The 11,919-nt window shown below is 42.9% G+C and overlaps 2 protein-coding genes across 2 annotated transcripts; both read left to right on the top strand.

The window, feature by feature from the left end:
• Window positions 1-601: 601 nt before the first annotated feature.
• On the top strand, window positions 602-2,486 carry LOC306929836 (uncharacterized protein). Its single transcript, XM_079510570.1, has 2 exons — window positions 602-843; window positions 1,800-2,486. Exons 1-2 carry the CDS (start codon window positions 795-797, stop codon window positions 2,348-2,350), a joined length of 600 nt encoding a protein of 199 aa, XP_079366696.1. The 5' UTR covers window positions 602-794; the 3' UTR covers window positions 2,351-2,486.
• A 5,411-nt stretch (window positions 2,487-7,897) lies between these two features.
• LOC306929198 (uncharacterized protein) lies at window positions 7,898-9,676 on the top strand. Its single transcript, XM_079509640.1, has 2 exons — window positions 7,898-8,141; window positions 9,098-9,676. Exons 1-2 carry the CDS (start codon window positions 8,093-8,095, stop codon window positions 9,649-9,651), a joined length of 603 nt encoding a protein of 200 aa, XP_079365766.1. The 5' UTR covers window positions 7,898-8,092; the 3' UTR covers window positions 9,652-9,676.
• Window positions 9,677-11,919: the final 2,243 nt, after the last annotated feature.

Raw genomic sequence — 11,919 nt, forward strand, 5'->3', positions numbered from 1 at the left:
CAGTGGACCCTGTGACTTCACGCTCTGTGAGTTTATCTCCACCAGGGGGCGCTGTGACTCCACGCTCCAATGAAGCTGCACCCACAGCTGTAGTTGTATGATAAAGGGGGAGGGGTTAGGGGAGGGGCCGATAATGTGATGTCACTATATTACTGTTTTTTTCATTGGCACGTTTGACTGTCAAGGGTTCAGCCTCCAGGAAGAAACCCTAAATACAAAGGGAATACATCATTGCACATAAAAACGACTCCAGGGTGTCTAATGAAGTACTGTCACCTCATACACATGAAAATCTGGACAAATTAGAACTACTAAACTACTAAAAATAGAACTACTCTGTTACAAGTAAAAGTACGGAATTTAAAATGTACTTGAGTAAAAGTATCGGTATCAAAATGTACTTAAAGTACTAAAAATAAAAGTACTCATATAGGCGGAACCAGGGCGGGATAAGTCAGAAAGAGCCTGCTGGTTAGTCAGTCAGGGACCAATCAGAAGTCTGACACAGGGTGTCCAAACTTTCCCATCCAATGACAGACAGTCATGTGAGGTGAGCAACTCTTCCACTCATTAGTGCTGATCATGAACAGCTGTGTGGGACCAGCAGCAAGCCTCAAAACCTCTGCTGACGGCCAGTCAGACACTCACTTCTTCAAAACCTCTGCTGAGGGCCAGTCAGACACTCACTTCTTCCTCAGAACCTCTGCTGAGGACCAGTCAGACACTCACTTCTTCCTCAGAACCTCTGCTGAGGGCCAGTCAGACACTCACTTCTTCCTCAGACAGTGGCAGCCATGTTAGGCACTTTTGTTCTTGCTGGTCTTCTCGGTCTTCTTGCCCCAGGTAAAGAGCTTTAAATTGGTTTGTTTCCAATGTGCATTTTAATACTAAATTGTTTTAGAACGCTCTTTACTAACAACCTAGCCGCAATTTGAAACGCTAGATTTTTTTATGATTGGATGAATCTAGAGTTGCAATACCCTCCATTGACTCCCCACTCATCCAATTTGGTTCTCTTTCAATCTGCCGAGCTTGTTTTTCATAAAAATCCACCGTAGAGATGTTATGAGCTACTTTCTGTCAAGACATCCTCTGCAGGTGTTGCAGTTTGGAAGCACTCGTTTTTGTTAATGGGCCGTGCTGCTGCCTCCTGCATTATGTTCAAATTCGACCGCAGGGCCGTTCAGTGACATACGACGAGTGCTTCCAAACTCCAGCACTTAGAAAAATAATCACCTGCACAGAATTTCTTGACAAAGTAGCTGTTGCTTGTGCAGTAGCCGCATTGCAACACTTCGTTTTTTTGTTTAAATAATGGGATGAATCTAGAGTTTCAATACCCTCCATTGACATCCCATTGATCCAAATTGCATTTCCCATCTGCTTGTGTTAAACAACGTTAACCTCACCAACATTGCAGCTGTAGGCAAAGCTTGAATGTTCCAAACTGCAAATCCACCGTAGACATGTTATCCGCTTCTTTCTGTCAAATTATGTGCAGGTGATTCTTTTTCTAAGTGTTGGGTTTTGGAAAAGCTTGTCGAATAAGTAATTGGAAATTAAAACAAACCAGTGTTGTGCCCTTTGTTTGTCAAGATAAACCAGCTGAGTTGTTGTGTCTGAGGCTTAAAGGTTTTTACATTTTTTGAAATGTCTACGGCAAAATGAATGGGAAATTATCTCCTGGACCGGTGCCCTCGAAGAGGGCAAATATTGGATGGCTCTAACTTAATTTGTCTATTCCCCTGTTTATAAAAAAAAGTCATTAGCTGTATTAACTCCATGTCTTGTGCCAACAGGATTCTACACGATTCCATTCAACAAGACTATGGCTGCTGACATGAGTGCTGGGACCAACACGACCATGTTTGCTGACATGAGTGCTGGGACCAACAAGACCATGTTTGCTGACATGAGTGCTGGGACCAACAAGACCATGTTTGCTGACATGAGTGCTGGGACCAACAAGACCATGTTTGCTGACATGAGTGCTGGGACCAACAAGACCATGTTTGCTGACATGAGTGCTGGGACCAACAAGACCATGTTTGCTGACATGAGTGCTGGGACCAACGAGACCATGTTTGCTGACATGAGTGCTGGGACCAACGAGACCATGTTTGCTGACATGAGTGCTGGGACCAACACGACCATGGTTGATGACATGAGTGCTGGGACCAACACGACCATGTTTGCTGACATGAGTGCTGGGACCAACAAGACCATGTTTGCTGACATGAGTGCTGGGACCAACACGACCATGGTTGATGACATGAGTGCTGGGACCAACACGACCATGGTTGATGAGTACGAGGCGTTCGAGGATGTCGCGCCGGAGGAGGCGGCCTAGAAGGAGGCGGAGGCTGCGGAGGCGGATGAGATGGAGGCACTTCATGATGAGCGGCCGGCAACATCTGACTTCATCACTTGATCACGATGTTCAGCAATAATCATGTATCGACTTCAATTAAAAGTTTTTAAACGTATCATTGTGTCCTCCTTCTTTCCCCATGTTTAACGTGAGACAATTTACTAAAATGTGGGTTCAAGCTGTAACATTTGAATATTCGAGGTTGAGTAAATCCCATCTTAAAACGTCCAGTTAACCACTTAGACCAGGGGTGGGCAACTTTGACAATGGAGAGGGCCACTATATTTCCACTCCCTGCATATCAGTTTAGTTTATTTTGGTCATAGAATGAACATTGACTTCATTAATTTCATTTGATCATCACTCTGCATTTAGGATAGGCATTATGCCTATCCTATTTACACCTAGAGACTTGTAAGGGAAGAAATTATAGATTACTGTCGTAACAAAAATAGCTGATCTACAAGCTCAAAATGTGCTATTTTTTTAATTGGAATCCTGAATAATCTTTTACTATTTTTGAATCCTGACATTTCATTTCAAATGCATTTAGTTAGTTAACTTTATGAACTACTGGTAAATACATTGGACAAAAACAATACTAACATTTTAATACTAATTAGCTGAAATCATCATATCAATGTTCGGATATTAACCTGAGGGCCACATGTGGCCCCCGGGCCGCCAGTTGCCCATGTATGACTTGTCTTGGACCCTCAATACTTAGTGAAATGGTTAGCACTATATACTTAATGCATTTGTTTTCCCTCCTTTACACAAAATCTATGAACTAAGCTTTCCCCCAAAATGCAAACCTTTATCTGCCGAGTGGCAGAAAGGTGATGCAGCCCATCTGTGTTTGGCTCTCCTGCCGTTTCTGGGTCCTCTCCTGAAGTTCAGCTACTCAGGCTTCTGCTTCAGAAAATCAGTGGTGGAAACAGTACTCAATTGTTTTACTTCAATCAATCAAACTTTATTAAAGCCACAAGGTCCATAGTGACATAAAAAAAAACATACAAATACAGAGACAAGCAAAAGGCACACATTGTCTACATAAAATCACAAATGCATACTATACAGGCTTACACGCCAATGGTTCCGCAGTTTAGAAACAAACCTGACTGAACTCAACAAAAGGGTTAGTCAGAATAAGAATAATGCTGTTGACAGAACCAGACAGCCTACACATACATTTTGTACATGAGGTTCCTTCAGCACAGCTGAGCAGGTGTGTACGCCGATGCTGACAAACATTCCGCTTGCACTGCTGCACTGTGGCACTTTAAGCAGCAGTCTGATGTCTCACTGCTGCACCGTGGCACTTTAAGCAGCAGTCTCATGGCATCATTATAAAAGACACACTGAGTCTCTGGCTGCATACTGCTCTTTTTGTAGCGCCGCCACAAGTGGGCAGTATACATAGGTGTGCAAAAAGATTTAAATAGATGGAGTGCCATGATTTTTCAAAAAAGTGTACAGTATTTGTTAAAATGTCTTTTTTTGTGGGCAACCCCACCAGTTCATTAAGTTTGCCTGGTGGTGGGTGGTGATGGGTGGTGATCCACCTGAACTGAATAATAATAATAATAATAATAATAAAACTTTATTTGTATAGCACCTTTCATGACATGAAATGCAGCTCAAAGTGCTTTACACAAAAAAGAAAAGAAAGGCAGGGCATAAACAATACAGTGAGGACATGAATAACATTTTTTTTAAAAGACAAATAAATCAATTAAAAGCAAGGGTGTAAAAGTGGGTCTTGAGCTGAGCTTTAAAAATGTCTACAGAGGCTGCCTGTCGAAGGTACAGTGGGAGTTTGTTCCACGCCGTCGGCCCGTAGAAGCAAAAAGCTGCTTCCCCGTATTTTTTAGTTGCCATTTTTTTAGGCAAAGCGAGCAGGCCAACAGTGGAAGACCTTAGGGGGCGGTTTGGGACATATTTCGGCAGGCAGTCATGTAGGTAGGAAGGTGCGAGACCATTGAGAGCTTTATAAACAAGTAAAAGAATTTTAAAATCAATCCTAAAAACAACCGCAATCCAGAAAAAAGTGCATTGCAGTAATCAAGCCGAGAAAAAACAAAGGCGTGGATTAGCGTTTTTGCATCGTCCAGTGACAAATAGGCTCTGATTCGTGCAATATTTCAAAGATGAAAAAAGGCAATCTTGGTAACATGATTAATGTGTGAATTAAAATTCAGTTCAGAATCAATAGTGATCCCCAAGTTCTTTACTGTACTGTTACTTTCTACAGTCAGGTTGCCAAGTCTGCTTTTTATCGATTCTTTCTGCTCACTAGAACCGATTATGAGAACTTCTGTCTTATCCTCATTTAGCTTGAGAAAGTTCTCACTCATCCAGCATTTAATGCTAGACAGACAGGTCAACAGCGGGTCTAAGGCACAGAGATCATCTGGAGCTACAGAAAGATATAGTTGGGTATCATCAGCATAGAAATGAAAATTGACTCCGTGATTGGTAATGAGTTCTCCCAATGGCAGTATGTACAGGGAGAATAACAGAGGACCAAGAATCGAGCCCTGTGGAATACCAGAACAGATGTTGTGTTTGTCTGAGTCAAACTCAGCTAGATTGACAAAATAGCTTCTGTTTGTTAGGTAGGAGGAAAACCAGGACAGGGCCGTGCCAGACAGGCCTACCCAGTGCTCCAGACGCTGTATTAAAATTGAATGGTCAATCGTGTCAAATGCAGCCGTTAGATCTAGAAGTAAAAGAACGGAAACATGTTTCTTGTCAGCAGACACCCTAAGATCATTCATTACTTTTACAAGTGCTGTTTCTGTGCTGTGGCCTTTCCTAAAGCCAGATTGGAATTTGTTATGCACATTGTTGTTCTGTAGAAACACATCCAATTGATGAAAGATGCATTTTTCTAAAACCTTGCCCAGAAAGGGCAGATTAGAAATGGGTCGGTAGTTACCCAGCACAGAGGGATCAAGATTGTGTTTCTTGAGTAAGGGCCTAACTACAGCCGTCTTCAGTGAGTCTGGAAAGACGCCTGATTGTAGAGAGCTGTTTACAATTTTTAGGATATCTCCAATCACACTGTCTAAAACCTCTTTGAGAAAGGTGGTGGGAATTGTGTCCAATGAACAGGAGGATGATGTCATCTGAGATATGGTTTTTCGGAGTTCGTCTTCATCAATTGTACAGAAAGACAATAGGCTCCCCCTGGAGAGATCAACCCTGGCACCATTAGCTGCTGTTTGAGGGCTTGAGCTAGCAGCAGCACCATTCATAATATCAGCTCTAATGTTACAAATTTTGTTATCAAAAAAGCATGCAAACTCATTACACTTAGCTTTAGAGGCCGGGAACGACTGCTTGTAGGACTGGGGGGGGGGTTTAAAAGTCGTTCAATGGTAGAGAATAAGACTCTGGCATTTTTCTTGTTCTCATTAATAATGCCAGAGAAATAAGCCTGCCTTGCCAGACGCAGGGCTTTGTTATAGGCGACTGTTGACTTTTTAAGAATCTCTAGGTGGATGGTGAGTTTGTTTTTTCTCCAAGCTCGCTCAGCTCTACGACAATCTTGCTTCAGTGAACGTGTATGCTCATTTATCCAGGGTGTTACTCTGGTGTTCTGTTTATTTTTAGTTTTCATAGGAGCCACTATGTCAAGAGCTGACTCTAGTTTAAGATTAAACATTTGGACCATATCATTCACTGGGGGAGTATCGGATAGGGGGGGGGGGGGGGGGGGCAGATGACGAGAGAACTCGTTGGCTGCAGATGAGCTAAAAAAACGCTTTTTTATAGTATATTCAGTGATGTATTTCTCTACAGTCATATTAAAACACAGCAAATAGTGGTCTGATAGCTCAGGCATTTCAATAGTCCTTTCAACAGTGATGTTCAGACCTCTAGAAATCACCAGGTCCAGAGTGTGCCCCTGTTTATATGTAGGCCCAACAACATGTTGGATGAACTCAAAGGATGCAATAACTCTAAGAAACCCAGAGCCACCGCATTTGAAGCATCGTCCAGGTATAGATTAAGATCACCTGAGATAAGAGTTCTGTCATAGTTAGTGGAACAGATAGATAAAAGTTCTGATATTTCTGTTAGAAATACAGCTTTGCTGCACTTTGGAGGACGATAAATGCTGATCATTGGGATAGAGGACTGACCCTGCAGTATTGTGGCCTGGTATTCAAAGGATGAAAACCTGCCGAGAGTCAGAGCCTTGAATTTTAAAGTGTCTGAAAAAATTATTGCCAGTCCACCTCCTTTCTTAGCCTCGCGAACAGAGTGGATGAAACTGTAGTTTGCGGGACAGGCTGGCGCTAGGAGAACAGCTCCATCCGAGCCAAGCCATGTCTCTGTTAGAAAGATAATATCTAGCTTCTCTTTACATATTATATCATTTACAGAAGAGGACTTATTTGTTAATGACCTGATGTTAAACAAGGCAAGGTTTAGCTTGTTATCAGATTTTTGGGGACTGTGATGCCTGTGAGGTACATTAACCAAGCAGCATTCTCTCTTCAGGCTACTCCTTGTCTTGGACAATCTATTTGAAATAACAGTGGAAATGTTGTGAACCTCAACCTGTACGGTGATTGAAACACCAGGCTTTCTAGAAGCAAGGGGTCCATAAATGTTTGTTGCTACGCATAATGGACCCTGTTCATATCAGTGATCAAATGTATTTCTAGGCTATATGGGCGTGGCATATAGCGTGGGATTAACTCTGGCCATGGTACCTCTCCCTGTGGCCATGGTACCTCTCGCATTTTGGGCTGTTGGGCTGGCCGTATGGTAAGGAGGGTCAGCCTTACTCCAGCGTTTATCAGGTCCATCATGCCCGGAGTGAATTTGAGGAGATGTATTGGTGAAGGAGTTTGAAATTCCTCCATTCGACTGTCATTGATGGACCTCTCGGCGGCCTCAGTATCCTCTCCACCAGTGGACCCTGTGACTTCACGCTCTGTGAGTTTATCTCCACCAGGGGGCGCTGTGACTCCACGCTCCAATGAAGCTGCACCCACAGCTGTAGTTGTATGATAAAGGGGGAGGGGTTAGGGGAGGGGCCGATAATGTGATGTCACTATATTACTGTTTTTTTCATTGGCACGTTTGACTGTCAAGGGTTCAGCCTCCAGGAAGAAACCCTAAATACAAAGGGAATACATCATTGCACATAAAAACGACTCCAGGGTGTCTAATGAAGTACTGTCACCTCATACACATGAAAATCTGGACAAATTAGAACTACTAAACTACTAAAAATAGAACTACTCTGTTACAAGTAAAAGTACGGAATTTAAAATGTACTTGAGTAAAAGTATCGGTATCAAAATGTACTTAAAGTACTAAAAGTAAAAGTACTCATATAGGCGGAACCAGGGCGGGATAAGTCAGAAAGAGCCTGCTGGTTAGTCAGTCAGGGACCAATCAGAAGTCTGACACAGGGTGTCCAAACTTTCCCATCCAATGACAGACAGTCATGTGAGGTGAGCAACTCTTCCACTCATTAGTGCTGATCATGAACAGCTGTGTGGGACCAGCAGCAAGCCTCAAAACCTCTGCTGACGGCCAGTCAGACACTCACTTCTTCAAAACCTCTGCTGAGGGCCAGTCAGACACTCACTTCTTCCTCAGAACCTCTGCTGAGGACCAGTCAGACACTCACTTCTTCCTCAGAACCTCTGCTGAGGGCCAGTCAGACACTCACTTCTTCCTCAGACAGTGGCAGCCATGTTAGGCACTTTTGTTCTTGCTGGTCTTCTCGGTCTTCTTGCCCCAGGTAAAGAGCTTTAAATTGGTTTGTTTCCAATGTGCATTTTAATACTAAATTGTTTTAGAACGCTCTTTACTAACAACCTAGCCGCAATTTGAAACGCTAGATTTTTTTATGATTGGATGAATCTAGAGTTGCAATACCCTCCATTGACTCCCCACTCATCCAATTTGGTTCTCTTTCAATCTGCCGAGCTTGTTTTTCATAAAAATCCACCGTAGAGATGTTATGAGCTACTTTCTGTCAAGACATCCTCTGCAGGTGTTGCAGTTTGGAAGCACTCGTTTTTGTTAATGGGCCGTGCTGCTGCCTCCTGCATTATGTTCAAATTCGACCGCAGGGCCGTTCAGTGACATACGACGAGTGCTTCCAAACTCCAGCACTTAGAAAAATAATCACCTGCACAGAATTTCTTGACAAAGTAGCTGTTGCTTGTGCAGTAGCCGCATTGCAACACTTCGTTTTTTTGTTTAAATAATGGGATGAATCTAGAGTTTCAATACCCTCCATTGACATCCCATTGATCCAAATTGCATTTCCCATCTGCTTGTGTTAAACAACGTTAACCTCACCAACATTGCAGCTGTAGGCAAAGCTTGAATGTTCCAAACTGCAAATCCACCGTAGACATGTTATCCGCTTCTTTCTGTCAAATTATGTGCAGGTGATTCTTTTTCTAAGTGTTGGGTTTTGGAAAAGCTTGTCGAATAAGTAATTGGAAATTAAAACAAACCAGTGTTGTGCCCTTTGTTTGTCAAGATAAACCAGCTGAGTTGTTGTGTCTGAGGCTTAAAGGTTTTTACATTTTTTGAAATGTCTACGGCAAAATGAATGGGAAATTATCTCCTGGACCGGTGCCCTCGAAGAGGGCAAATATTGGATGGCTCTAACTTAATTTGTCTATTCCCCTGTTTATAAAAAAAAGTCATTAGCTGTATTAACTCCATGTCTTGTGCCAACAGGATTCTACACGATTCCATTCAACAAGACTATGGCTGCTGACATGAGTGCTGGGACCAACACGACCATGTTTGCTGACATGAGTGCTGGGACCAACAAGACCATGTTTGCTGACATGAGTGCTGGGACCAACAAGACCATGTTTGCTGACATGAGTGCTGGGACCAACAAGACCATGTTTGCTGACATGAGTGCTGGGACCAACAAGACCATGTTTGCTGACATGAGTGCTGGGACCAACAAGACCATGTTTGCTGACATGAGTGCTGGGACCAACAAGACCATGTTTGCTGACATGAGTGCTGGGACCAACGAGACCATGGTTGATGACATGAGTGCTGGGACCAACGAGACCATGTTTGCTGACATGAGTGCTGGGACCAACACGACCATGGTTGATGACATGAGTGCTGGGACCAACAAGACCATGTTTGCTGACATGAGTGCTGGGACCAACAAGACCATGGCTAATGACATGAGTGCTGGGACCAACACGACTATGGCTAATGACTTCTGGAATTACTTCAATGTTTTCATCCAGAATCATACCTATTGACTGCAATTAAAAGTTTTTAAACTTATCATTGTGTCCTCCTTCTTTCCCCATGTTTAACGTGAGACAATTTACTAAAATGTGGGTTCAAGCTGTAACATTTGAATATTCGAGGTTGAGTAAATCCCATCTTAAAACGTCCAGTTAACCACTTAGACCAGGGGTGGGCAACTTTGACAATGGAGAGGGCCACTATATTTCCACTCCCTGCATATCAGTTTAGTTTATTTTGGTCATAGAATGAACATTGACTTCATTAATTTCATTTGATCATCACTTTGCATTTAGGATAGGCATTATGCCTATCCTATTTACACCTAGAGACTTGTAAGGGAAGAAATTATAGATTACTGTCGTAACAAAAATAGCTGATCTACAAGCTCAAAATTTGCTATTTTTAAATTGGAATCCTGAATAATCTTTTGCTATTTTTTAATTGGAATCCTGACATTTTTTATTTCATTTCAAATGCATTTAGTTTAACTGTATGAACTACTGGTAAATACATTGGACAAAAACAATACTAACATTTTAATACTAGTAATTAGCTGAAATCATCATATCAATGTTCGGATATTAACCTGAGGGCCACATGTGGCCCCCGGGCTGCCAGTTGCCCATGTATGACTTGTCTTGGACCCTCAATACTTAGTGAAATGGTTAGCACTATATACTTAATGCATTTGTTTTCCCTCCTTTATACAAAATCTATGAACTAAGCTTTCCCCCAAAATGCAAACCTTTATATGCCGAGTGGCAGAAAGGTGATGCAGCCCATCTGTGTTTGGCTCTCCTGCCGTTTCTGGGTCCTCTCCTGAAGTTCAGCTACTCGGGCTTCTGCTTCAGAAAGTCAGTGGTGGAAACAGTACTCAATTGTTTTACTTCAATCAATCAAACTTTATTAAAGCCACAAGGTCCATAGTGACATAAAAAAACATACAGAGACAAGCAAAAGGCAGACATTGTCTACATAAAATCACAAATGCATACTATACAGGCTTACACGCCAATGGTTCCACAGTTTAGAAACAAACCTGACTGAACTCAACAAAAGGGTTAGTCAGAATAAGAATAATGCTGTTGACGGAACCAGACAGCCTACACATACATTTTGTACATGAGGTTCCTTCAGCACAGCTGAGCAGGTGTGTACGCCGATGCTGACAAACATTCCGCTTGCACTGCTGCACCGTGGCACTTTAAGCAGCAGTCGGATGTCTCACTGCTGCACCGTGGCACTTTAAGCAGCAGTCTCATGGCATCATTATAAAAGACACACTGAGTCTCTGGCTGCATACTGCTCTTTTTGTAGCGCCGCCACAAGTGGGCAGTATACATAGGTGTGCAAAAAGATTTAAATAGATGGAGTGCCATGATCTTTCAAAAAAGTGTACAGTATTTGTTAAAATGTCGTTTTTTGTGGGCAACCCCACCAGTTCATTAAGTTTGCCTGGTGGTGGGTGGTGATGGGTGGTGATCCACCTGAACTGAAGCTGCACCCACAGCTGTAGTTGTATGATAAAGGGGGAGGGGTTAGGGGAGGGGCTGATAATGTGATGTCACTATATTACTGTTTTTTTCATTGGCACGTTTGACTGTCAAGGGTTCAGCCTCCAGGAAGAAACCCTAAATACAAAGGGAATACATCATTGTCTCCACCAGGCCGAAGGCATGGGGAGAGAGTATGTTTTGCACTCCGTCCGTCCGTCCGTGTGTGTGTGTGTGTGTGTGTGTGTGTCCGTCCGTCCGTCCGTCCGTCCTTCCGTCTGTGAACAGCTAATCTCCGGCACCGTTAACCCGGTCGATGCAACATTTTGCACACACACTCCCTGGATGCCAACGATGAACCTCTGCCCCAAATTTTCCAGAACGGCCTGTTATAGCGCCACCAGGAGGCCGCTTTGTGCAAAACAAGTTTTTGGACAGTACACCTACAGATTTTGTCCAAACATCACGCAAATTGGTACACAGTCTCTCTAGAGCTATTCAACGAAACGGGTCTTTCAGATTTCCCAGACTCCATCCTGATTGGCTAAGATTGGCTTCCAAAGTTCGCAGTTTCTAAAAAATGCTGCAAATCATGAACACATTGTGTGATTTCCGTGAAATTGTGCACGCACATTCCCACTAGGCCGAGGAAGAAATGCCACATGAACATTTTCAACTCAGCCTCATGGTGGCGCTATAACTGGCCGAAAAGTGTTTTTACCTCTAACTGCACGGATCTGTGGATAACTTTGTATGCCAACTCCCTAGAGGCCAAGGAAAAAC

The sequence above is a fragment of the Electrona antarctica genome, assembly GCF_951216825.1.
Source record: "Electrona antarctica genome assembly, chromosome: 9".
Classification (NCBI taxonomy): Eukaryota; Metazoa; Chordata; class Actinopteri; order Myctophiformes; family Myctophidae; genus Electrona; species Electrona antarctica.